The 26,199-nt window shown below is 45.4% G+C and overlaps 9 protein-coding genes across 9 annotated transcripts; 3 read left to right on the top strand and 6 right to left on the bottom strand.

Moving 5' to 3' along the window:
• Positions 1-410: 410 nt before the first annotated feature.
• Positions 411-961, top strand: BGW36DRAFT_353941 (chitin synthesis regulation, congo red resistance, RCR protein; the record flags this gene model as incomplete). Its single annotated transcript, XM_046213478.1, has 3 exons — positions 411-448; positions 533-622; positions 676-961. The coding sequence occupies 3 exons, from the start codon at positions 411-413 to the stop codon at positions 959-961; spliced, it is 414 nt and encodes a 137-aa protein (XP_046078159.1).
• A 1,289-nt stretch (positions 962-2,250) lies between these two features.
• On the top strand, positions 2,251-3,583 carry BGW36DRAFT_393125 (uncharacterized protein; the record flags this gene model as incomplete). Its single annotated transcript, XM_046217779.1, has 2 exons — positions 2,251-2,369; positions 2,422-3,583. 2 exons carry the CDS (start codon positions 2,251-2,253, stop codon positions 3,581-3,583), a joined length of 1,281 nt encoding a protein of 426 aa, XP_046078158.1.
• Positions 3,584-5,678: 2,095 nt separating this feature from the next.
• BGW36DRAFT_285503 (polysaccharide deacetylase family protein) lies at positions 5,679-6,739 on the bottom strand (the record flags this gene model as incomplete). Its single annotated transcript, XM_046210323.1, has 3 exons — positions 5,679-5,820; positions 5,880-5,983; positions 6,056-6,739. The coding sequence occupies 3 exons, from the start codon at positions 6,737-6,739 to the stop codon at positions 5,679-5,681; spliced, it is 930 nt and encodes a 309-aa protein (XP_046078157.1).
• Positions 6,740-7,408: 669 nt separating this feature from the next.
• BGW36DRAFT_367743 (1-aminocyclopropane-1-carboxylate oxidase) lies at positions 7,409-8,707 on the bottom strand. Its single transcript, XM_046214909.1, has 3 exons — positions 8,409-8,707; positions 7,880-8,358; positions 7,409-7,822 (listed from the first exon to the last, which is right to left on the bottom strand). Exons 1-3 carry the CDS (start codon positions 8,632-8,634, stop codon positions 7,484-7,486), a joined length of 1,044 nt encoding a protein of 347 aa, XP_046078156.1. The 5' UTR covers positions 8,635-8,707; the 3' UTR covers positions 7,409-7,483.
• A 1,297-nt stretch (positions 8,708-10,004) lies between these two features.
• On the bottom strand, positions 10,005-10,995 carry BGW36DRAFT_403093 (putative aspergillopepsin-2 precursor; the record flags this gene model as incomplete). Its single annotated transcript, XM_046218880.1, has 1 exon — positions 10,005-10,995. The coding sequence occupies one exon, from the start codon at positions 10,993-10,995 to the stop codon at positions 10,144-10,146; it is 852 nt and encodes a 283-aa protein (XP_046078155.1). The 3' UTR covers positions 10,005-10,143.
• A 2,805-nt stretch (positions 10,996-13,800) lies between these two features.
• BGW36DRAFT_367740 (uncharacterized protein) lies at positions 13,801-14,809 on the bottom strand. Its single transcript, XM_046214908.1, has 3 exons — positions 14,375-14,809; positions 14,184-14,266; positions 13,801-14,124 (listed from the first exon to the last, which is right to left on the bottom strand). Exons 1-3 carry the CDS (start codon positions 14,528-14,530, stop codon positions 14,121-14,123), a joined length of 243 nt encoding a protein of 80 aa, XP_046078154.1. The 5' UTR covers positions 14,531-14,809; the 3' UTR covers positions 13,801-14,120.
• A 283-nt stretch (positions 14,810-15,092) lies between these two features.
• BGW36DRAFT_367738 (CwfJ domain protein) lies at positions 15,093-17,119 on the bottom strand. Its single transcript, XM_046214907.1, has 3 exons — positions 16,906-17,119; positions 16,000-16,847; positions 15,093-15,979 (listed from the first exon to the last, which is right to left on the bottom strand). Exons 1-3 carry the CDS (start codon positions 16,917-16,919, stop codon positions 15,210-15,212), a joined length of 1,632 nt encoding a protein of 543 aa, XP_046078153.1. The 5' UTR covers positions 16,920-17,119; the 3' UTR covers positions 15,093-15,209.
• A 255-nt stretch (positions 17,120-17,374) lies between these two features.
• Positions 17,375-25,317, top strand: BGW36DRAFT_286319 (putative HEAT repeat protein; the record flags this gene model as incomplete). Its single annotated transcript, XM_046210402.1, has 2 exons — positions 17,375-18,726; positions 18,777-25,317. The coding sequence occupies 2 exons, from the start codon at positions 17,375-17,377 to the stop codon at positions 25,315-25,317; spliced, it is 7,893 nt and encodes a 2,630-aa protein (XP_046078152.1).
• A 272-nt stretch (positions 25,318-25,589) lies between these two features.
• BGW36DRAFT_393119 (DNL zinc finger-domain-containing protein) lies at positions 25,590-26,177 on the bottom strand (the record flags this gene model as incomplete). The annotated part of the gene is made up of 1 exon (XM_046217778.1): positions 25,590-26,177. One exon carries the CDS (start codon positions 26,175-26,177, stop codon positions 25,590-25,592), a length of 588 nt encoding a protein of 195 aa, XP_046078151.1.
• Positions 26,178-26,199: the final 22 nt, after the last annotated feature.

Here is a 26,199-nt window from a genome sequence, read left to right as displayed (position 1 = left end):
ATAACTACACGAGTAATAATAGTATATATCCAGTACACTAACTACAAATTCACAATGCTATTATACTTATTTTTTTATGTAAATACATATCAATAGTCGATTTGTCATAGTGGCCGTGAGTGGCTGGGGCTGAGACGCTTTCCGCATCAGGACGGAGCTAGACTTGGCGGCCAAGACTCCCAGCCAAGACCCTCAGCCACGATTATCGTATTCTTTAAAAGCTTTCGCTGCTGCCTGTCTGTTCATCTTCATTCTATAATCAATCATTCACGCCAGTTTCGCGATCCGATCGCCTGTTACATCATTGCCTGCGCTGCATCGTCGCTCAGATATAATTCGGCACTTTGATACTTCCTCCTGGCAGGTGCATATTTCCAAGTCACGGTATACGTCATCCCCAGATCTTCACAATGGGTGTGCTTGCCGACCTGAGCCGTCGCTATTACTGGTGAGTTGGACGCAATAATCAATTCATATGTTAAATTCATTCTTATGCTGACCTTTCCAGCTACGATAGCTACGGGTATTATAGCAACTGCAGCTCGGCCTGGTCCAGCTGGGGTCGCTGGGTCGCCTTTGCCGTCATCGTCGGTGCTGCACTGTTAATCTTCACTCTCTTCGCGTGCGTCTACCATCTCCCTTCCACATCATCATATCCATACTGACTGACAGCAGCTGTCTCTCTGCCCGTCGCCGTCGTTCCCGCGGCCTGAATCCATACTACGGAACTTCCTGGATGGCGCCGCCCCCCTATCGCCAGCAAGACTATCAATACCCTCCACCACCGCAATATCAGAACACCGATCCCAACCAAGGCTACTACGCGCCGCCGCCTCCACAAGAGCAAGGCCATTATGCCGGTCAGCAGAGCGGCATTGAACTGCAACAACCGCCCAGCACGTATCACGGTGGAGAGCACGTCTACTCGCCACCACCTGGACCGCCGCCAGGGAAGAACTAGGCGACGACCGGGCTGCTTGCCGTATAAACGCGATTATGTTTGTTATTATAAATTTACCTGCCTGTAGTTATTCCTGCGATCGGCCTACGTAGTGTTGTCTTGCGTGGTGGTTCGGGTGTCTGGTTATGGCGTCGGAAGGCGTTTCTGATCGATTTCAGCATAGCATGTTAGATACATAATGATTAGTACATGACATGAACTTGAACTGTCTGCTTTACAGCCACTATGATCCATCTCACAGATCTGTAATATCTGCACTGTCGGTATATAGTGTATAGCATATAGAAAATGACATGTCTTTTTTCAACACTTTTTTAGCCACAGGTCTTTTGGTGGAGCAGCAGTCTTAGCGTGGGTCGATCTCAATATGAGTTCTCGTGATGGCAGGCTCACTCGTATTGCCTGACTGCGCGTCTATTCATCAACTGGCTTGTTTCGGGACAGACTGCCGCTGACGAGCTGAATGCGTGCGTCTTTACCATAAGGTCTCGTCGGAGCATGATTCTTATTTTATGGTTCGCACTCTACCCTGCTAATTAGGTGGTCTCACAGTGGCACACACCCTTAGTATGATTAGTTTATTACTATCAGCAGCTACTAACGTCGCCTGCCGAATCACGGGCCCATGGGCGGCGGCCTCTCCACACACCCGTTCCCTCACTCAGCACTGACGGCCGTGATGGGCGCTGCGATCTTTTATTATTATCTTGATTTTTAAAAGCACTGGTGGAATATCTTCCTTCTTTCTTCACCTCCTCCTCGCTGCTCTGTGGAAGTGCATGCGTCTGTCTCCCCAGCCATCCGCAAGTCGCTCGGCTGGCCGCACCAGTTGACATTGTGCGACACACTCGTTTTCTCACCATCGCCAGGGTCTCAGTGAAGGGGCCATTCTTGTCTCAGCTCTCCTTCATACTCATCCGATCGCTTTGGAATTCTGTCGCTCTCTCTCTCTCTACAAAGAATCCCCATTAATCGCCAACCGAGACAAATAATCGCCGCCATCCAATCCTCGGTTGTACCACCGGATTGAACCAGCCTCATCCACTCGTTGTCGTCCTGCCACCGACACAGCCTCGCTCTTTCCTGGCCCCATCCGCTGATTCGTGCTTATCCGCAACGTTGGTTTGCGGACCGCAGATTGATTTGGCGCAGCTATTATTATCGACGTTATTTTTGTTGCCTGGCTGGCGCCATTATCGTCTCGTCTCCACTCGTTATCGTCTAGACGCCGTCAATTTGTGATAAGATAGAACCACCACCAGCATCATCATTCTGTACATCAGACAATCATGAGTCCGACGCAGAGAATGCTCAGGTCGCTGGTTGAGCGGAGTGTCTCCGGCGATGCCGACTCCGTGAAAACCACCTTTTCCAGCTGGGACAATTGCATGGCCAAGGCGTATTGCAAGTATGTGAATACAACGAAGTGAATCATCCAAATATTAACATTATTCTTACAGATGGCCCGTCATTGCCGGTATCATCATCGGGTCCATCATCATCCTCTCCATAGCAGGCTGCTTGATTAGTTGTCTGTGTTGCGGATATCAGTGTTGTAAGGGCTGCTGTGGCTGCTGCTATCGCTGTTGCGATTGCGGCGGCTCGAAACACAACAGAAAAAGAGACAATTATGCCGATCAATCGCCCTTCTACCAGCAGCCTCCGCCGCCGCAACCCATGAACTATGGATACCAACACCCTGTCGCGTCGCCCGCACCTCCAGCGTACCGCGGCCCAAGAACAGCTACATTCGATCAGCCCAAGGCCGTCGCCTCCGTCAATGAAGATAAACTCCCCAATATGCCCACATGGGCCGATGCTCAGACAAGGCGAGTCGAGGATCATAGTCCCGTACACGAAGCAGTCGAGATGGATGACTTGGAGGCACGCGACCACCACGACAACCCTTACCATGAGAGTCCCTACCATGACAACATTTCACCAGCAGCAGGCTTCATGTCTCGCGGAGGATACACAGAGGTTCCCGGTACAGCTGCCAGCCCTCATCCAAGTCCTGGAATGTACGACAACCACCACGATGCCTATCTTCGCGATGGATACTCCACGAACAGCGGCGGTCTCCGCGTGACAAATGCTTCATACCACGACCTCGGCGATTCAGAATACCCCAACCATCAACCCCATTCCCCAATCTCTTCTCCTTCATCTGCCCCTTACGGCCCGGCCGCAGTCACCGCCGCTGCGTTCCCTCGTACTCCATCCCCAGCTACTCACGCTGCCCGGCCACCCGCCCGCATATCGCCAGCATCATATCGCGGCTTTGAGAACCAGCCTCCTCCAAAAGGGGCCCCCAATTTCAGCGGCCTCAGAGCATATGACCAAAGCCCCACGTCGCCGCGGTCACCCACTAGTCCGTCGGGATTTTCACCATACGAACAGCACATGTCGCGCAGTCCCCCACCACAAACAGTCTCCCATCCGACAGCACCATCCTACGGCCAATATAGGGCTTTCTCGCCATCCATCCCATCATCAACACCCCCGCCTCCATTCTCTGAAACCGCGCCGGATCATCACGCACAGGCACAAGGGGGTGATCGGCCTCCGAGTCTGTTAATGGCCGGCCGACGACCTGCGCCAGGCTCATACAAAGCCGTTTAAACAAGTGGAGTGAACAATTTTCCCTCCTCATTATGTTGTCTACAGATATATGCATTATCTGATTATCATTTTATTCTGTACATGATCACAACATTGTGTTCGTTATCTACATATATATATCTATGTACTCGGTGTACACACCGTTCTTCTTCTCCGGATCGCAGATTGATTGCATCCACAAAATATCCCAGCACATTCTCTCGCTGGGCGTTATAAATATTGCGGATTCGTGAACTGGCTTGATGATGTTGGGTTGGGATGGCGTTTCGATGGATGGCGTGGATTTTGATTGATATTGATATCATGGGTCAATGCTATTAGGGTTATTATATATTGGTATATTATTCTCATTCTTGAGGAATTATAAGTCCTTGTACAGCATCTTGTAAAGTCTTCCATAGAGTGGCGGTCATAGGAGACGTAGAAGAAATTATGGAGTAAGCAAATGATATCTTAGTGTCGACGTGAGTCAAGTGTCTGGTCAGTTGCGCTGCTAATGTCAGTTTGCGATGACATTAAAACTACCAGAACAAGGTTGTCTCTGCTGCATGGCATACCAATACATGGATTTATTACGGTATCTTGTCAGGTAACCTTGAATAATATTTAGTTATTCTGTCAAGCTCAAGCTACCGCTGCATTCTCGCCTTCAATGCTTTAATGTTTCATGATGGAAAGCATCATATTCTATGCCCTGTCGATTAGCGAGCACGTATGTATTGCGTTTTTATATCTAGTCTCTGGGTATTCCGAAGATACTCATGGGTGTAGCCAAGGACAATCATCAACATGTTATGGAGTGTTCTTCTTGTAATAAGCGGCTTCCTATGGGCAGCTAGAGCACAGCAGTTTCTCGAGCCTGCCAGCGCAAACGGATCCATCACCTATACCGTTGGCGAGAATGTTGCGGTTTCCTAGAATGGCACATCTACCTATAGCCTTCTATCCGTGGGCTTTGAGCAGACCAACAATGATACCATATCCTGGCCCCTCTGTATGTACACCTCTCCCCCTGCTATGGGGATACGAGTCACATTGTAAATGCAACAACTGGGCTGATAATCCTTCTCCTGCGGCCAACTCCATCTCCTATCCTGACTACAATACTAGCAACTGAATAAGAGCTTCAGAAAAGATATCTTGATAAATGGAATACCGTGCGTTCATCTTCGGGAAGGCCTGTTAATGTGCTCTTGTCAACTGCGCTGCCGCATTGACGGTCCAGAATCGGGTCATCCGGTGGGTAGAATACACTAAGATTTGGAATCTATTGGACTGTCCAGCTATTACAATTCCAATTCCAATTAACGAAGTTAGGAATATCGATCCCTTGCCATCTGTGCCTTATTGTTCAAGAAATGAGAGCGACTCATGGAATTGGAGTTAGTATGATTTAGAGACCATGGAAAGACATCCGGTCAACCTGCAAGTGATTGGGAAGAGGCTCGAAGATGAAAAGCCCCTGGGTGCTCTTACTGTCATTGAGAAAGCCTGGAGGGCTGATAATTAGAGCACATCACGGTTGCATTGCAGCATGCTTTTTAATTATAGTACTTGGTTTCATCCGAAGTATATCGTCTAGTTTGATATTGTCACACAGGTAGCTCTAGTCTGTGGCAGATGTTGTGGATTTATTAGCTTAACAAACAACGAATTAACGTGTCAGAGGTCATATAACGTCTTGGGAACTGGACCAACCTCTCTCTCGTCACACCTTCATCATAATTTGGATCTTGATCTAATATGAGCTGCCATCCTTGTAAATTTATATTAATTGATTCATAACTTGGGTGCCTAAAACTTGTTACGATGCAGAGGCAAAGCCACTAACAAGACGAACCGAGAAGGCTCTAAAGATGTCGAGGTTGTGGACTCAAATAAAGTATAAAACCTTGGAGTGCACAGTGATACTTTTATGGAGAATCGATGGTTAGGACCTGGGCTGGAAATACCAAAGCCAAGCACGAGACTGAGTAGATTCTAGACCAAAAAATGATCGCAAGAAATACTAGAGCATAGTCTCAAGAGATTTCTATAAAGGCATGTAGATAGGTAATCTGGCTTTGGTAATCCACATGAATCGAATTTGAAACTGCTACTGCTTTTCCTGAATGCTCCTACTGGCAGCCGGTAATATTGCTCCTGGAGGAGGCTGGTGTTTGCTCTTAAACTCATCACACATCTGTTCAAATGTCACCCACTCCACCCCTTCATGTTTATTAATGTGCTCGATAATTCTAATCCAAATATGTTAATTCCAGAACAATGATAATTGATTATACACATCAAAACTAACCTTTCGTGCATAAGTAACACATGGGGCCGACCAGATACATCCGGGTGAATCGTCATAGGAAAAACAAATTCATCGTACTCTCGGTAGAAGTAATCAAAGTGGTCCTGAAATAGTGTTCCGTCAGTAAATAATGTCCTTATATGCGATGTCCTCATAAGCAGTAAAAGTTTTACTACCTTCCAGATATCTTCGATATCGCGTGGGTTAACCCATCCATGACTATTCGCAGAATTTTTGATAAACATCATCGGCGGCAGATCGTCAATATACCAACTCCCCGGAATCTCGACCAGCCCAGTTGTGACGCCTCTGACCAGCGGTTTCATCCACGTCTCGGCCTTCTGGCTGTAATCAATTTTAGTCCACGAGTCCCCCGTCCGCAGCCAGTACATCTGACAGTCCTCATGGGACATGGAGTGATCATATTCGATGCCATAGTCGAGCAGCAGGTTGACCATCTCCGCACTGACCTCCCACCACGGTGCAACGATCCCGCGCGGCGGTTTTCCACAGAACTCATGGACCATTTTGTAGGTCTTGTCGAGGATATCGCGCTGCTGCTCCTTTGTCAAGCTGGTCGGGTTCTCGTGCGAGTATCCATGCAGGCCGATTTCGTGGCCTGCATCCCGGATCTGGGCGCATTCCTCGGGAAATGTCTCCAGCGAGTGGCCTGGGATGAACCAGGATGCCTTGATGTTATATTTCTCGAATAATTTGAGTAACCGAGTGGTGCCGATGTGTCCGGCCCACAGTCCGCGGCTGATGTCGCTCACGCTGTCTTCTCCGCCGTACGAGCCTAGCCAGCCTGCGACTGCGTCGATGTCGACTCCATAGCCGACTAAAACGCGCTTCTTTCCCATTTTTTGGGGGGCTGAGCAGCTTGTTATGTTAGTCTGAGTTAGAGGTAAACGGAATTGACAGTGTAATGGATATCTGTAGATACTCTACGGATGGGTCAGTGGAAGTCGATGTATAAAATGATTAATGGAAAGAACCCCTTTCCCTCAAATAGCTCCAGTTTTAGAGGGGTAGAAGAGGGGAACGCCTTGGGTTGTGTTCATCGAATATCCTCTATCATTCTAAGACTCGACCCAAAGGTGGGGTTAAGGTTGGCAGGGGTATGTTCCGCTGCTTATCTATGAACGTCAAAGATGCCCTTGGATGGTGGGTAGTACTAACTAAGCAATGAGTCCACATCATTAGAGGACATAATTACCTTGGTCTAAAAGACTTGCAGTATTGTGCCTTTTATGCCTAAAACTAGAAGGAAATCTTGATTTCCATGATTTGAGGCGGTAGACCTGTGTTGTAAAGGAGCCCTGGAAATGGCCAACCTCACAGTACTTGAGTGTGGCGATCTTTCTAGTGTCCTCATCCGGATAGACGCCTTGAACAATCCTTTGCTCGTTGTGATTTGCTTTTCATTTTCGGACTGTAGCAATTCATACTCTCCTTTCCGAGCTGTAGTTTGCTTACAATCCCTTAATCCGTCACGCTACAAACATGTTGTATAGGCACTATTCTGACCAGGGCAATCTGACTTTGAGATATGTAAACAGTTGCAAAATACATAGGATCGTTCCAATTTAGCTATAACGCGAAGCCTAAGCTCCAACAGTAGGTACAGCTGGAGTTGAAGCCAGCCTCTTCATCTCCATCTCCTTTTTGTATTTCTCCGCCCGGCCGTACCTTTCCTTGTATGCTTCTGTCACCCTATCTTGGACGGTGATGGGAGGGTATTTTGCTGGCTCGCCCGGCTCGCAACAATTCGGCAGGCATTCACAAAGGTAGTCCGGGTTTCCACTAAAGAAGAAAGGAATCGAATATCTCTCGCGGCCCGACTTGTTGATAACGCGGTGAGTGTTAGACTTGTATTTATCGTTGGCCATTCGCATAAACAGGTCTCCCAGATTTACTACATAGGCCCCCTCGACGGGCTTGACCTGTAGTAGCCATTTATTAGTTATGATTCAGAAACAACGAGTATCCTGGGCACAAACATCAAGCCATTGCCCAGTGGGCATGTCCAAGACCTGCAAGCCATCAACTTCATCTTGAAGGAGAAGAGTGACACATCCAAAATCCGTATGCGCTCCAATTCCACGATTTAGCTTCTCATCTTCGTTCTTCGGCTGCGCAGGATAGTGCAGGTAACGCATGGTGGCAACAGCCCCCTCGGTGAGAGGCTCGAAGAAGGTCGAGTCAACACCGAGTGTTAAAGCAACCACACCCAGCACGTCCTTCGCCAGCTTGAATACCGCATGATAATATTCCATCGTTGTCTTTTGGAATTCTTCCTTGTCGGGGATAGTCTGAGGCCATTGATTGGGACCACTATTCAGCTTCTTCTGTATAAAGTACGGGTGATCCTCGGGAATCTCCTCGCCAACGTAGAGTCCTTCTTTGAGTTCGGGGCCTGTGCCCGCTTCCAGCATTTGTGATCGGAGAAGCTCGTAGCCGCGGTTGAAGGTGTTAAGATCTACTAGGTCAGTTTAAGGTTCTTCCCCAAGGGCAGACTAAGGATGATACTTTTGTCAATTTTTATCTTCTCTTCCAATGGCAGATCGAAGAAGCGCTTGGCGCATTTCATGACGCGTCGTTGCAAGTCCAGCGGCACGCGATGGCCAGTAATCTGGAAGAAGCCATTGTACAGGCAGCACTTGTGCACCTCCTCTACCAATTTGGCTTTCGCTTCGCTGTCATCATTGTAAAATGGGGAGAAGTCCAGGATCGGAGGAGCAGATGGGGTTACCATTGTGATTTGCGCTTACGAGTACATATGTATTGTGATGGTTGCGACATGCGTTTCAATGTTGAATTTGTCGACAAGATGTCACCTGAGAATATACCCCCAATAAACCCGGGAATTCGGAGGTTGCCGATGTCCAGAACGTAGTTAGGAGCCAAGGGTGTGGGGTGTCATGCGAAGATGGGGTGATAGCTGATAAGACATCTACATATCCCTTGTCTCATTTGTCAATTATTAGCCCGTGATCGGAGACAATATTAATACTCGTTAGATTCGTATACTAGAAGTGGTAGTGCCTGTAGACACGCTCATCAGTGCAGTGTCTGATCTTTCTCGGTATCGGGTGGATACGGCGAGATACATAGAGCGATGTCTTTGTCAATGGCGAGCTTCACCCGAACAAGAGAAAGGTACGCAATCCAAATTTCATCCTGGGATAATTACCTCTGACAGGGGATGATAGGGAACGATCTATTTTTAGAATAGTGTGAAGGAGATGCTCATAAAATACTAAAAAGGGGAAGAGCAATAAGGGTCAAGAAATATGGCCTGTAAGGTGTAAAATGTCGTAGAGCATGACTGAGAAGTTAGATAAAGAAGAGTGATTCTGCTCACAGCTAGAGGCTGCCCGTTGTATGAATAGATTGAAACTTGTATGGTGATTATGATAGTATATTACGCTGTGTGAATGACTGATTAGGTTTTTTCTGAATCAAAATTGAATTGTATTATATAAATACATGTAGCTGATCTCTACCATTAAGCTTATTGTTGATGAAAGAATCCTCTACTAGTAGGAATATTAACTTTGTTAATAAATGTTAGTGATCCTAAGTAGGAGTACTGTAATCAGATGCTCATTTGTCTACTTACTTCTAAATAAGCGCTCTATATTAATGAGTTCTTTAACCTTGTAATGTGAAGGATGGATATTTTTTCCAGTCAATAACATCACCCACAAATCAAACGATAAGAAAAGCCATTGATAGCATTCCAGATTACCCAGTAATATTTCCCGGCGATAATACCCAATGCTACAGTGGGTCAGCAAACACATGCATGCACGTCAGGGATGCAGCCGGGGTTATTTCTTTCGAATATGATTTCGCGGTATATGTGATCGAAAATCTACGAACCACGCTCTAGTAAAGTATGAACCTCGGTGCTCTCGCAACTACGATAGATCATTCAATTGCAGACAAGATCGTACTATACTTACTATTGAACAGGATTTTCCTTGTTTACTTGACACAATGTTGTAACCAGAGATTAAATACCAGATAACGTCTCGAATTTTTCTCCAAACAGTAGTATTGATAAAGTCAATGGCGATGGCCAATTCGAGGGAACAGATCCCCTAACATAATTTTGCTTCAAATAAAGATTTGTTCATCCATTTTCAACACATCGTTCTGTCATTCTGCTATATGAAAAATGAAACCCGTTCCTGCCTTTTGCTGGTCATCCCACTAGACCACTACGCTAGTTGCGTATATGTGTTGCAGATGCGACACCTTAACCTTCATAAGTAACAACCACTTTCCCATTAGATATGGTGGATTGACTGATGGTATAGCCATTTTGCACCATGTTCACAGGTTGGGCTTGTGAAATCCCAACAGTCTGGCGATTAACGGTAGCAGAATTGCCAGTGAAAGTCACTTGGCCATAGTTGGCAAATGGTGCCAAAGAAGTTGAACCATCACTGGAAATATCCGAGAAATCCTCCACAATCCACTCTCCAGTGGCTTCACAGAGGGATGGAGACTCGGTTTTCCAGGTATGGCGGACACTGGTACCCTGGCTCACATTTTCAAGCAGTGCGTACCCGGTGCTCGTGCTCGTTGCCGTAATAGTAACGGTGATTTCATCTCCCGCAGTGACATCGAAGTTGTCGAAAGTGATCATCTCTTGGGCGGGCCACCATTCGTACCATGCATAAAATGAAGGAGTGTTACCCTGGATGCACCAAGCGGTGCCTGCCTGTAGAAGCCCGCCATTCGGGCAAACGTCGGAGTCACCATCAATTCCAAGCCAAGCACAACCGCAATACGAAGTTGAAGAATCGGCTCCGGATGGCAGCTGGGGTTGAGGGATGGTGAAAGTTCCTACCACACTAGTGACACCGGATGATTCGAGGATGGCGCCAGCCCAGTTGTTGAATGACAAGGTGTTGACGCTGTCCGCAGTGGCCACTCCCGGATTGGAGTGGCTTGCATGCGAGTCAAGAAAAACGGTCGAATTGGCTGGGCGAGAACCACGCAGTCCATAAGGCGGTGCTCCACGAGGAGACTGGTGACTAATCGGCGAGGCAATGCCAACCCCTGCAAGAAGTAGAGACCCTAGGAAGCTTTTTGAGAAAGTCATTTTGACCGTAGAAAATACGTTTCAAGATATTTAGAAGGAATTTTAAAGTAGGCTTTGGTTGATGATCTTGAGATCCACTCAAGTATCCATTTTACATGGCTTTCAAAGGGTTTATATCTATTGTTCTCTGCTCCTAGCTCTGATCCGATTTTCCTGCGCTGGTAAATAGTACTAGACGTTTTCAGCAGGTGTTACTCTTGTAGAGTTGTGATAGTGATCTTTGTGATTGTCAGGCGATACCAACTCCAAGGTGCCAACTATAACAAGCCCCAACTTCCCAATTCGGAAACCCGAAAAGACTCTCACTTGCCTCATTTGAATGCAAGAATACTACCTACCTTAAGAGGGTAGATTTAGATTGCTAGGGTCTATCAATTGATGCTTATCTTGGAGCAGATCATGGAGAATCTACAGATAATAGTCTTATCAATAACGTCACGACATTTTCTTGTTACGAGAAGATAATAATCAGTAATGCTTCGAGAATTGACCTGAAGTTTTCCGAGGAAAACTGATTTCTAAACTGGTTTAGTTCTCAAATCTTGTTGGGGTCCCAATTTTGAGTCTCGGGAATCGAGATAAAGGAGGCTGCACTAGAACTAGGCCAGTGAATTCGGATTATTAGTGCCGAAGTTTGAAGAGAAATCACACTTCAAAATAAGATTTGTGGAGATCGAGATTTAAAGAGTGGATGGTTACTGCGGGAATACCAGATCATAGATAAGTATGTAACGTTACTTTAAATGTCCAATCGCCATTATTGCTAGTATCGCCGGCACGTGTAGGAGGAAACAATTCAGAGGAATCCTTAGATGCGCTTTATTGAAAGGGAAAGGAGAAAAGCAAAAATGGATGGGAACTATGTCTTGCAGTTTAATGCCAAATACCGTACGAGGCATCTGGATGAGACCCTAAAAGCATCATTGCACATTGCTAAACAAGTTCGAGAAGCAAAAAGGCCAGAAATTTGAAACCCATTCAAATGTTTCCCGCGGAAAATGTCTTCCCCGCATTCTTATCTATAGCAAAGAAACTCAAAGATACTACAGTAACCAGATAAACTCGCCTAAATATCACTAGTAGGGCGACTAGTTGGTTACAGTGCCGCTTTGCCCTAACTTCTACGAGTTAAAAATGAAGAGCTGTGCCCAATCAGGACTCCATATTGATACTCTCACTAAGTTTTGCAGTGAGACCTAGATGACACCTGTGACATACTGAGCATAAAACAACATGATATTGGGTGAGTAAACGCATGCAGAGTACGAAAGCGGGTGTTTGGTGTTTCAGTCCGCGACGTGAGCGAACATTTTTGTTTCTCCTCTAAATAGAACTGGATTTAGCCACGAATGTTTTTATTGATTTTTGGCAATGCTTGCGATAGGATTTGCACGTTTTGTTCCATGTTGCTGTGTGCTGCCTCTTTGCTGGACTCATCTTACTTGAATCGGCCCTGGTTCGGTTTAATAACTGTACCTACGTAGAATAATTATCAGTCGTCATTCATATTAGTCAAGTATAGGTCATGTGTCCAGTATAGCTGTCCCATTCATATCTCTATAGTAGCTAGATTGGCAGGGTTGATTGACCAGCGCACAGATGTGATGATGGTGGAATCCGTTCTGTGACGATATTGTCTCGGCAAGTTATTGAGCGCTCCGCCTAGCAATCTCTGGGAAGGATCAGATATCAGGAAAGTCAAGATCCACTCAGGGTATACTTTTATTAGCTTAATCGCACTTCCTGGACAGAAAGTACATAAAAATCTGGGCAATAATGAAATCCCACTTCATGCAACTAAGCAGAAAAAATAAAACTTTAATGAAAAATGAAGTTGTACAGACAACATGGCTCCATCTGGGCGGAAAGTACACCAAGTTCGGGAAAATTGAAGTCAAAATCGATCCACTACCAGAATAAACTATAAATCTAGGTAAAGGTGAAGATATACAGGGCAAATGGGTCCACCTAGCCGGAAAGCTAAAATCTGGGCAATAATGAAGTCAGACTTCATATAAGTAGAAAAACTCTAGTTCTAACAAAAAGGGAAATTTTATGGACAACATAGCTCCATCTAGACAGAAAGTACGTTAAACCTGGTGAAAGATGACTTAAAACCGATACAATATATCCATCTGGGTGGAAAGTACACTAAAATCTAAAAAATAATAACATTCCACTCAATATATCCGACTAGTAAAACTCTTAAAGCTAATGAAAAATAAATATATATAGAAAATATGATGCATCTATGTAAAGAATACGTTAAAGTCAGATAGAAAATGATTTAAAACCGATAAGGAGGGTTTATTTGATTAGAAAGGATGTTAAATCTAACAAAATAAACAGAGAGTGGATTTAATAAGTAGAAGCTTCTTATTATATCAATCTTTCTATTTTCTAGTAGGTCCCGACCCATTAATATCTAGTCCTACTAGGAATGTTCCGCAGAGTGCTCATGCACGGCAGTAGGCTAAAATCATATCGTGCTTCAGTGGTGTACCCCAGTCCAGAGTATTAACTGCTATAGTGATATATAGGCTATTATAACTGTTACCATGTATTATTTCTATCTAACTACTTTATTGTTTAATTATATGCAGACGAAATTAGTGCCTCGCCGAAGCGTCTGTTATTCAGATTGATTTACTTATTCTGTTCGCATTCTTACCGGCACCGACTATAGAACCTTGGACACCACCGATATGAGGGTCATAAAGACAATACAGCCAATTAATAGTCTAAACATACATAAGGCAACGATCCAGTTTAATAAATTAAGATAAAATTTATTAAAAACGAGTGGTAGTAACAGAAGCTTGGCAAGCTCACATACCCTGGCAAACAAGCGTGATGCAGCCAACAGAGCGACTCTTATAACCAATCTATTTAATCACGTAACATGACCGATCTTCTTCCAAACACGTGATAATATAGTCAGTTGATGCTAGTTGCTGGATCGTATTGCAATTCGGGCACGCGCCTTTTAATAATCCATACTTGTTACATAACATCAAGCCTTGGGATTCCGAGTCCCTTAATGGTTATTTTCTCCATCACCAGGACCATTAAATATCATATCACCTGAAGTGAACGGCTCCGTCGTACCAATAGCGATGCTAGGATTATCTTCATTATCGTTAGTGTCATCTGTCGCGCAGCTTTCCCACGACATGGACGAGTCTGACGATGACGAGTTGTTCCGAGTCAAGGGACTGGACGAACGCTCTAGGATACCCGCCGAGTCTTTTTCGAAAAATTGTGATTTGGGCTGCGGCGGAAGACGGTTAGTGATCTGGTTGGTCATGTGCGGGAAATGAAGTAATCGTGGAGACGAGAATGAGGAAAAAGAAAAAGCACAAAGGGGCCGAAAGCTTACTTGGGCTGAAATCTCCAATATCTTTTGGACCTGTAGCCAGGAGTATGCGGCTGTTTGGGAAATGGGTACTCGTCCATTTTTCGAGGATGAAATGCGAGATGTGGCTATTGGAAGCAGGATACTTGGAGCATGAGTACTGCTGCCAGTAAGAGACATGATTGCTTGATCTTGATAGTATGGCTGAGATAAAACTGTCCGTGTATTTGACGGTGGCACGAAAAAGAGGACTGTGGTATTAGACGATAGGGTATTGAGTGCTTCCAAATGATATCGATGGATCTTGATTCAAGAAGGTCTGTTGTAAAGACGACCAGTCGCTGGCTTTATATACCAGTTGATGTAACGAGAAAACTATCTCAAAATCATCTTTGGATAATCTTCATAGCACATAAAATGCTAAAAACCGGGCGTTACCGGCAAGAGGCGATGTCGATCGGTTGGCCAGTCCGGAATCGATAGCAAGCCAGGCCATTAGGCTTTCAGCATGTAATTATATGACTTGTCAATAGTTTGAACCAGTAATGTATAGCAGGTGATCGAATATTTTGTTGTTCCGGGTTCTATGCCCGGCTCTTTGCCGCAATCAAAAGCTGAGGGGAAGTTGCGGTATGGCGCGTTCCTGCCATGTGATTATGTGACAAGGATGACACTACTCTAATCGCTTTACAATGGGGCATTATTGTTACTGTTTTATGCACGGCCCCTTTCCAGAGTCCTCTAAGCCATTGAAAGACGTTTCCTGTTCTCTAATGCAAGATAATTATCGCTGGAGAAATGCCATCCATATGAAAAAAAATTTGTGGTACATTGCAAATTTGGTATAAAATCATCTTACTTATTCCTCCAAAGAGAAATCAAATGCCTTGAATGCGGCCTTGAAGGCATCTGCGTCAGTTTCTTCCTCATCCTTCGTCTGTGCACAGTCCCTCCAGTCCATTCGCTTGTCGAGTCGTAGAAGCTTGGCCATCACCCTGCGACCAAACTGCAGGTCGAATCGAAAGTCAGGCGTTAGCGGCAAGATAAGGGTTTTCTCCAATGGCTGGGCCGTCTTAGAATCGCTTTCATCCATAGAATCGAGTTTTGACGGTTGCCATATCCACACACGAAAGTAATCACCGGCTTCATTTACACCGTCGTCGCTTGCAGGACGCTCGAATTTGGGATATTGTAAATTTTCAGCTTCAACTTTGAATGCAGCTTCAACCAGGCCTTTCGACAATAGATCTGTGGAAATAGGAAGGTATTGCCAGTGGATGTGAATGCCATTGCCACGGCTAACCTCCCAGGTGACCGAGCCTAGGCCGCCCTTGGTTCTTTCACGAACCATATCATTTAACGCACTGCGATAACGACGCATTTCATTATATGAGTTTTGGCGCGCTTCAGACTCTGAAATCGCACTAAAAGTAGGCGAGTGTATGAGAGGGATGATGAGCATGTGTCCTGGAAATCCCAAGAGTGGGTAGGTGTCGGCTGTAGTGAGAGGACCTTTTGCTGTTGTCACATAGGCGTCTTCACCGATGGAAGTAATTAAATGAGTGGCTATATTTGGATTGGACAAGCAGAAGAAACACTCCCCAGGTCCAGGGGGGGCCGTCGGGCGCGCTTTTGTGGTCGATCATGACCTCTTGAAAACCGTTGGAACCCATCATTTTGACTTTCCAATGCCGGCCGTTTTCGAGTAACACTGGTTAGAGGAGAGACGGTTGACCCTGCAGGAACGGAACCTGCAGCCGGGGCCGTAGGATCCAAAGTGAACGCATACATCCATTTCTGCTTTGATGTTTTGCTGAATGATGCTAAGTTGATGAAACGAGTTAATGGTTTTTCATCTGTAGTTTCATCCGATAGCATATGAAAAAAAGGCTCTCGCTCGTAGAAAAAGTCGGCTTTTGCAGAGAAGTGGTAACGGGGTTTTAATGTCGAGCATACATCAGCAACACATTGAACACCTTCAGGTGCAGCTGTACCTTCCGGTATTGCCACTTTAGAACGGCTAGTCACACCTTTGGGCCATTCGTATGTAAATAAAACGTCTGTATTGTGGACACCAAAGAGGGATCGCGCATCAGATGCTCTATATAGCGAGTAATATCGGTTGTTGATTTTGGGGTCTGATGAGCTATCTGGTGCTAGCTGGCCGCCAAGAGCAGCCAGCCTGATACCCTCTGATGTCTTCAAAACACCTCTTCTGCCAATGAAAAACAAGTTTGGACAAACCTCGTCGTCGGTTTCGATCTTTTCAATGATCCGAGTCGGAATTGGATGGCTTCCAACACTGAAGTAAGTCGGCAGTGGAACGACAATATTCCCCGCTAATAGTCCTGATATTTGGTCCAGATCTTCATCACTATTGCATTCGCCGAAGAGATCTCCCACAACAATAGCAAAGGAGAAATTTTGCTTAGCTTGAAGTTTAGCAAGCTTTGTAAACACCTCTTGAAAGGCGCAATTGACATTGCCAATGACCACACTGAGGCAAGTTGTTAGCTCGATATTCGTGTTAAAATTCGATCAGCTTAAATACTTACACTTTTGAAGCCATCCTAGAGAGGCGCGGTCATTTGTGAATGTAAGAGATGTAGACGGAATAAAATGTAAATGTGTGCTCGAAAGCTTCACTTTGATTTTGATGATCCGACAAATCAGAGCCGGCCCTTCTTGCAGATCTCAATTTTCTGCAGCTTGACCGGGCTGGTCTGATAGTTTATTATGTCTGGAGACTTGTTCGTTCTACAAGTAAATGTAAGGTCAATGTAAGGTCAATGTAAGGTATGCCGTCATTGGAAGGCGCAGGACGGATCACGTGCCAGGCCGTCGAACTTTTTTGCAGCTGTACAAAAGAGGCTAGCGCAGGCCCGCCGGCGTGACCCACTATCCCCACACGGGAAAATATTTCGCCTGATCCGTCGACTTTTTTTTGTTTGATAAGAAAACTTGAGAAAAGCAACACAACACACATATCGCTCCTGCCGTTGTTGGACGATTACGGGTGCGATCATGGTGTCATCTTCATTGGGCTTGCGGGCGAAACCTGCGAGACTCTTGAAGAAAGGCACGGAGACTACAAAGTCCCATCGTTTCGAAACCTTTTCCCAACGAGTCGCAAAATTGAAGATCGATCCAATCCACCGCGTGCGACGACCCGGCTTCGAAGAAGATAATGGAGACCAAGCATACTCCCACTTTCGGTCCTCTCTGGACCATTGGGCCGACATGAACCTGTCCGAAATATTCTCAGACTTCCTTCGGCGTGTCAGTCCTCTTTCGGAGAGTCTGCATCAAATCTTATATCACGAAGAAGCAATAATGGCACTTCTGACAGAGTACATCGACAAACGGGACCACCTATCAATCGAGCCACTCCTGAACTTGTTGTCGCAATTCGCTAGGGATTTGGGCGTGCGGTTTGAGAAACACTTTGCGACTAGCGTTACTTTGGTAGCATCTGTTGCGGCCTCTCACTCGGAGATCGAAGTTATCGAATGGAGCTTTACATGCCTTGCATGGATTTTCAAGTTCCTCTCACGACTTCTAGTTCCAGACCTTCGTCCGCTATTGAATGTTATGGCACCTTACCTTGGCAAAGAACGCCAGAAACCTTTCGTTGCTCGATTTGCCGCTGAATCGATGTCATTTTTGATCCGGAAAGCCGGTCTTGTTTACTACAAAAATCCAACTCCCCTGAATCTTGCTACCTCATATCTGTTGGAGGACATTCGGAATACGGCAGAGTCCCAAGGAGTCGATACATATAAAGAAGGCCTTATGGTTATGTTTTCGGAGGCTATCAAAGGTGTCAAATGGGGCCTTCACTCTAATGCGTCGGATATTTTTACATGCATGGTGGATAACGCTGCCAAGGGTGATGATTTACAACGCTCTCTAGCTCAGCAGGTTTTATGTGGCGTTGTTATTAATGTTCTACACAATACGACCCCAGAAACGTTTTCTGAACTTTTAACCGTGATCTGCGCATACATTGAAAATGAGTCTTCTGAGGATCCCGAAATTCACGTCGAGCTCTCTTCTCACCTTATATTTGCATGTGTCACAACACGAAAGGCAACAAGAATCAGAGAATGGAAGGCTGTGCATAATGCCCTATTGGCTCTACTCAAACGCGCACTATCAAACTTTTCGTCTTCCCAGGCATCAATACCTCGGACTCTAGCTGCCGTCGCCTATGCTCTGCAGCTTTCTCCGATGGATGAAATGTTGCCATCGATGCGCCCTCTGATGGAAGTAGTTGCAGATGAACGTCTGGAACCCTTCTTCTTACCATTTTGTTCAACGTTCTCGGAATTCGGGTCTCAGAGATTTCACGCAGTTGTACTTCCTTATTTTCAGCGGTAGGTTGTGTCCTGGACAATACACCTGGCATTTATTAATATGGTAATAGATTCTTGACATCTTCCTGGAAGACAAGAGAAGTAGATTTATGCTTATCACTTCTCCAGCTTGAGGAAAGCGGTTGTGTCACGTCTCAAGCTTCCAGATCAGGGTATATTACATGCCCAAACGATTGGAAACAACATATCGCCCAAGTTCTAAACAGCCCGGTTGATTCCACCGAGAAAGCTGCACTCATCAATGCTTATTCTAGACTTTACATGGCTGTTTCTCTTTCCAACGATATCTCTATACTTCCGCAACTAGTAGAATGTCTACACAGTCTTTTGCTTTCAGCATTAGACAATGCATCATCAACTCTTGACCCCCTTGGCATATTCGCCTGTGGCCAGGGCTTTAAGTCCTATGTCGAACTTGCACATCAGTCTAACTCACTCGACTCGTCACTGTGGCAATTGGTCACCAAGTCTGGGTCCCGTTTTTCTCGATCATGCCTTTTTCTTGAGGGTACCTTAAGCTACCTCCATCGATTATCCGATATAGTATCATCAAGCAAAGAAGAGTTAGAGGAGTTTTCCAGTGCTCTGATAGACAACCTGACTTCACCTTCTCAGCCTTTGCGACTACTATCATTGAAGATACTTGCTGAATTCACGAAAATTACGGCAGAACCTGATCACGGCGCCATATCGATAGCCATTGAAATCGAAGAGAGTGAATTGTCTCTCCAGACAGCTAGGTTTCTGTCCATGCAGATCCGCAAACTTGGCCTTTTGTATCCTCAAGTCGCGTCGCACAATTGGTTTAGCAAGCTCATACCGAAATTCTGCTTTGGTTTGCTCACCAAACAATTGGCGCAGCTGTGGGCCGATTCTGCTGAAACGTTGAAAGCTGTTAGCCAGCATGCAAATGGCGAAGCTGTTGTTACCGAGCTCACAATGATCTGGCTGCTGCATAACAATGATTCTGATAATGGCGATAGTGACACAGGCCATCATTCGTCATATGTTTCGCCTGATTTTGGGTGCTTCAATTCTTCTAGTGTCGAAAAGATTTTCGTTTCGCACTTTGAAAAGGACAGAAATACGAAGAGTTCCCTGGTCGAAAGTTTCAATAATAGTCATACTTTCTCGGTGTTAGTTCCGCCATTTGCTCGCGCCCGTTCGCTACAGGTTTTACATGCAATTCCTGAAGTTGCAGAAAAGCGCTCTCGACAGATTGTTCCCGTTTTCCTGAACTGGGCCTCGACAGAAGGTGGTCTAAGTACTACACCAGATCAAAGTTCCAGCTCGAAATCATCTGAAACGCTCACATCTGAAGAGGAGGTCCCTTTCTGGGGATTCAAGGATCGATTATCTCTGCTTGGGCTCTTTGAAAAATTCATAAGTCCGCGAACTCTCTTCAAGTCCTCTGAGGTGTTTGATGCTTTGCTTAATCTCACTGCACATGGAGATTCTGCGGTTCAGAGACCGGCTTTGAAAGCTCTTTTTACCTGGAAATTGCCCGGTATCCTTCCTTACCAGGAAAATTTGCTCAATATATTGGATGAGACTCGATTTCGTGATGAACTCGCAGTTTTTGTACGGATTGATGCCGATGATAGCAAGATTGAGAACGGTCACAAAGCAGATTTGCTTCCAATTCTTCTGCGCCTCCTTTTTGGACGTATGATATCCAAGGCTGCTTCAAGTTCAAGCTCCGGTGGTCAGACTGGCCGACGGAAGGCCATTCTCCGCTCACTTTCTCAGATGTCCGAACCCAATTTTGATCTTTTTGTCCAAATTGTATTCGGTCCTCTCTATAACCTTGACTTGCTTAAAGGGGATATTGTTGAGAAATCTTTATTTGACTTGGAACTGATGAATCACAGACGGCAGTCTGGGCTGCTTAAGATGATTGAGACAATGTACGATACCCTTCAAGGTCGAATGAGCCCATATACTGTTAAGTCAATGGATGCTGTACTCTATATACTCGTGAGGGCTAGTCGCTCGCTCGAAGCAGAGGCACAGAAAGATTCAGTTGTGGATAGCAAAGGATCGTTCTTGCGTGATATTCGCACTGTAGGAGTGCGTTGCCTTGGAATGATCTTTTCGGTAGCACCGGAAATTGCATGGACGCCATATGTCAATATTGTTTTTGACGACATTATCAATCCTCGTCTCGAGAATTTTGGTATTGAGAATGCGCAGGGTATTTCTGCCTTTCATCGCCTCTTCCACACATGGGCTTCTTCACCGCAGTCTGCATTTTATTTGACACGCTTCCGAAGTGATGTTATACCTGTCATTGTTGAAACCCTGAATATTCCATCTGCGCGGGATGAAGTTAAAGTCTACATTATGGATCAAATTTTGCAACCTATCATCAATCTCTCAACAGGCCGCACGATTCAGGAATCTGAAGAACTGGGCGATTTCTCTCCGAAGGAAATACTAACAGATGTGCTCGCACCCCATACCGATATCATTCTATGCCATCTCAGCAAATTGTTGCAATCCAACCCAGCGCGTACAGTTTTGATATCTGGTGTCGAAACCCTGTCTCTAATTGCGCCCTGTGTTGAGACTTCTAGTGAAACATCCAGTCTCATCAAAATATCGACATATCTCCTTCGGCAACCTCAAGATAAGATTTCTCCTAAGATTAAGTCTGGATTGCTACGCACACTACAACATTTCATACAATTTTTCTCTATCGGAAGTGACCCCTTGTTAGCTGAGGATGTTTTCAACACGGTTTCTTCATTATATGACTACTTTAAGGATGACGAAAACCGGAATGTGTTGTCCGCTGTCCTTGGTGAATTCGCTAAACAGGATACTGAATTGGCTGAAGTTAGCGTACTTTGTGCTGACCTCAATGCTATTGCTTCAAACAAGCTTAACGAAGTGGATTACGATCGCAGACTAAATGCTTTCAGCAATATCAACGAAACCTTGTGGAAGGATCTCAGCCCGAAACAATGGCGTCCTATTCTCTTCAATATGCTCTACCATGTTAAGGATGACAAAGAGCTCTCTATCAGATCCAGTTCCTCATTTGGAATCAAGCGTTTCATTGAGACCGCCTCAGATGATAAAGCTGACCAGCCTGGCTATGCTATACTACGAGACAATGTCCTGTTGCCTGCTCTTCAGGCAGGCATGCGTCAACGATCAGAAATGGTTCGCATTGAGCTTGTCTCCGCCCTGGGCCATCTGGTCAAACACAATCCAACTCTACCGTCCGTCCAAGATATGCATGTCCTTCTGATGGCAGGAGACGAGGAAGCTTCTTTCTTCAACAACATTCTCCATATCCAACAACATCGTCGAATGCGGGCATTGCGCAGATTAGTAACTGAGGCTTCAAATGGCAAGATCAATTCTTCCAATATCAGCTCCTTCTTCCTTCCTTTGATTGAACATTTTGTCTTCGATATTTCTGCTGAAGATGAGACTGCTCACAACTTGGCTGCAGAAGCTGTAGCAACGATAGGTGGACTTGCTGAGTGGATGGAATGGAGTCAGTTTCGGGCAGTGTTCAGAAGATATCGTGGAAATATGACAAGCAAACCTGATCTTGAAAGAAACATGATTAGGCTTCTTGGTAGAATGACTGACGCTCTCACAACTGCTTCCGATCAACACAAGGCAAAGGCTGACACAAGTGACGTCGAGGACGTGAAAATGGGTGATACAGACTCAGTTCATGTGACAAAATGTCGCCTAGCCTCGACTCTACCTATTCCTTCTAAAATAGTAACGGAACTCACCACACATTTCTTACCATTCCTCACTGAATTTGTACACCATAAAGACGAAGCGAAAATGAGTGTACGTCTTCCAGTTGCCGTCACAACCATCAAGCTACTCAAGCTCTTGCCAGAAGATGACATGGCCATCCGGTTACCCTCTGTTCTACTTGACGTCTGCTACATTCTTCGCAGCAAAGCACAAGACTCTCGAGATACTGCCAGAAAAACACTGTCGCATATTGCCATCATTCTTGGTCCGGTTTATTTTGGCTATATTCTGAAAGAACTAAAGACCGCCCTAGCCAGAGGTTATCAACTTCACGTTCTTGGATTCACGGCACACTCGATCCTTGTAGCAACAACTGATGAATACGAGCAAGGCGCACTTGATCATTGTCTTGGTGACGTTGTGGCTGTCATCATGGATGATATATTTGGGGTCGTTGGGCAGGAAAAAGAAGCTGAAGACTATGTCAGCCAGATGAAAGAGATCAAAAGCAACAAGAGTTACGACTCCATGGAGTTACTTGCCAAAAACAGCTCAGTTGCTTCTTTGGGGGCCTTGATAAAACCATTACAAATGCTCTTGAAGGAGAAGCTAACGGCAAGCATCGTCAGGAAAGTTGATGAACTTTTCAGAAGAATCGGACTTGGTTTACTCAGAAACCCAGGTGCTGAGAGTCGCGACATTCTTGTCTTTTGCTACGAAGTTATCAAGGAATCCTATGAAGACAAGACCGACAGTACTCCGTCCGGCACAGAATCTGCCAGGAACCGACGGTTTCTAATAAATATGAAAGGCATGAAACGCGGCGAAAAGCGTGGCTCCACATCTTCATATGTCCACAAATTGCCTCGTTTTGCTTTGGATGTTCTACGATCAACTCTGAACAAATTCAGTTCACTGATGACTACTGCGAATCTTGCTGGCTTCTTACCCATCATCGGTGACGCTGTGATCCAAGCCCATGAAGAGGTCAAGCTCTCTGCAATGCGTCTCTTGTCAACCATCATCAAGTTACCCTTACCAGAACTTGACAAGAATGCCCCTACCTACCTCGCCGAAGCCGTCAAACTCGTCAAGGATGCATCTAGCACCAGTACCGAGGCCGCTCAAGCAGCTCTCAAGCTTATTGCTGCTATTTTTAGAGAAAGGAAGACTGTTGAATTGAGAGACAACCATCTTTCTTACTTACTCAAACGTCTTACCAATGATATCGAGGAGCCTGACCGTCAGGGGCTGACCTTCAACTTTATCCGCGCTGTGATGGATAGAAAATTCCTTGTTCCCGAACTATACGAACTTGTTGACAATGTTGCAAGGATGATGGTCACGAATCAGAATAGAGCCTCTCGCGACCTTGCTCGTGGTGTTTATATTCACTTCCTTTTAGAGTACCCTCAAGCCAAAAGTCGATGGTCAAAACAACTAGCTTTCCTAGCAAAGAATTTCGATTATCCACACCGAGAAGGTCGTGAATCAGTCATGGAAGCAGTACATCGATTATTATCAAAAACCGGAGGAGATCTTGGTCAGGAAGTAATTAGTACTTTCTTCCTACCGGTCGTACTAGTCATGGCAAACGACGAAACTCCTGAATGCCGGCAAATGGCGGGCCTTCTTCTCGGCGAACTTTTTGGAAGAGCTGATCGAGAGCGGCTGCAGACCATGTTGAAGTCTTTACATTCTTGGCTTGAACAAACAGAAAACAAGCAACTCGCTAGCACTGGCTTACAGGCAATGAGAGTATTTTTTGAGAACGAAGAAGTTGAGAAGGACAAGGAGGGCCGTTTCACAGTTGATGCTTTACCAACCCTTATGAACCCCATACTTATGGACACCGATAGTGAAGATTGGGAGGTGCTATACTTTGCTTTGCAACTATTTGTCAAAGTCTGCAAAGCTGTGCCCTCGGTTGCATTTAGTAAAAGATGTGAAAACCTGTGGTCTATTGTTCAGGAATCGCTATTCTATCCACATGCCTGGGTCAAAACATGTGCTGCCAACCTGGTCGGGCTGTGGCTCGCCGATGTAGCCAAAAACAATGCTGTTGATGGCTTTAGCAAGGTTCCGCTAGCTGCGAAGAGCGGTCTCGAACTTGACAAGGAGGGAATGATAAGACTAACCCGAGGCAGCATCCGGTCTCTTCAAACCCCCGGCGTCAGCGAGGAGCTTGCTATGCAAAGTGTCCGCAATATTGTATTCCTGAGCCGATGTTTTGCTGAGAATAACCTCAAATTTTCTCCTAAGCACGTTGAGGAGGTAAAGGAGGACGAAATAGACGAGGAAAGTGATGCCGAAGAAGTGGAAGATGAAACAGCAGTCAGTAACGGAATTGCGCCGTCAAGATCGCTATTACATTATATCTTCCGTCAGATTTCAAATATACTACGTCGTGAAACCATTTCCACTCGTGCCGATGCTCTCGTGCCTAAGACGTCATCAATGGCGCTGCTAGCAGCGATCTGTCGCCACTTGGACACGGAAAAGCTTATGGGTTCTCTTCGCATAATCCTTCTGCCTTTGCAGCACTTGATTGATCCTAATATCCCACATCCCCGATCCTCAGATCCTGACTTCGAAACAACTTACAAGTCCCTTATCTCAAGTGCACAGGAAATTCTTGATCTATTACAGAAGAAACTCGGTACAACAGAGTATGTCACTCAAATGGCCTCTATTCAGGAGAATATCAGAGCCCGTCGAGAAGAGAGGCGCGTTAAACGCCGCATCGAGGCTGTTGTAGAGCCAGAGAAATTCGGACGTGACAAGAAACGCAAAAACGATAGAAAGAGGGTGAAGAGATCTGAGAGAGATCGAGAATTTAGAGATAGAAGACGGGGCTACTAAGGAGACCGTCGATTGATGGCTTCCTTCAAGCCTAATATTATTTGTATATAGAAGCCGATAATCTAGAATGCATTGGCATTTCATCCTGCCATATAAAAGTTGAGAAAATATATTGTACATGAACACACCGAAACGCTTTTCACCCAACTCCGACCATTTTTACCACAAAATGAATGTAAATTATACTCACGTTTCAATTTTTGAACCACGTGATGTTTTTGCGCACAGCGCAATCTCTGAAGCCACAATTTCCAACACCGTCTAAAAATTAATCATGGAGTTCCCTTCGAGCTGGCTTCAGGAGGCTTCTCATCGGTCCCCGTCTTGTAGACAGTGCCATCTTCCCAGAACTCCATATCTCCCTCAACATATCCCTTTGTGACATTGTTTCCGGCCTTGGCCAGAATATCTTCGAGAGTGGTTTTCTCGTCCATGAATATGCCCAGATGATCGGCGATGATATGACGGGATTTACACTCAGGACAGGTAATCAATACGGTGCCTTTGTGATAGCCATGTTTGGACATTGTATGTGTTGACCGGGTTTGGCAAGGTTTACATGTAAATGTAATTCGGTATGCGGGCTCTTCCGCTCTGCGCGCGGTGTTCTGTTCCGCATTAGCGGCGTCGTTGGACGGGCTGGAGAGATGATCGGTCAGCGGCCGGGGAGAAGGAGAGTCTGAGGAGTTGGAGTTGAATCTTCGGAAGATATTTGCGGCTGGTTTATTGTATTGTAGTGAAGAGAGCAGAGGTCTTGCTGTCTGGAATGATGGACGAGATATTGATGTCGCAACTCGAGTTGGTAAAATTAATCCATTTGACGCGCGCAGACAACGGATAAGGCTTTTTGAGGATTGCATGGCGGATATCTCTGTTTAATTT

This window comes from Talaromyces proteolyticus (assembly GCF_021365285.1).
Source record: "Talaromyces proteolyticus strain PMI_201 chromosome Unknown BGW36scaffold_1, whole genome shotgun sequence".
In the NCBI taxonomy this organism is placed as follows: Eukaryota; Fungi; Ascomycota; class Eurotiomycetes; order Eurotiales; family Trichocomaceae; genus Talaromyces; species Talaromyces proteolyticus.
Note: the sequence above shows the minus strand (reverse complement) of the source record. Positions and strands in the feature narration are given on the sequence as shown.

Coding starts and splice junctions, on each gene's coding strand:
- BGW36DRAFT_367743 (XM_046214909.1), bottom strand. CDS start 8,634: ATGGTAACCCCATCTGCTCCTCCGATCCTGGACTTCTCCCCATTTTAC. Junction 8,359..8,408: donor GAAGATAAAAATTGACAAAA/GTATCATCCTTA, acceptor CTGACCTAGTAG/ATCTTAACACCTTCAACCGC. Junction 7,823..7,879: donor CCACTGGGCAATGGCTTGAT/GTTTGTGCCCAG, acceptor TGGCTACTACAG/GTCAAGCCCGTCGAGGGGGC.
- BGW36DRAFT_367740 (XM_046214908.1), bottom strand. CDS start 14,530: ATGTCTCTTACTGGCAGCAGTACTCATGCTCCAAGTATCCTGCTTCCA. Junction 14,267..14,374: donor TATTGGAGATTTCAGCCCAA/GTAAGCTTTCGG, acceptor CTTCCGCCGCAG/CCCAAATCACAATTTTTCGA.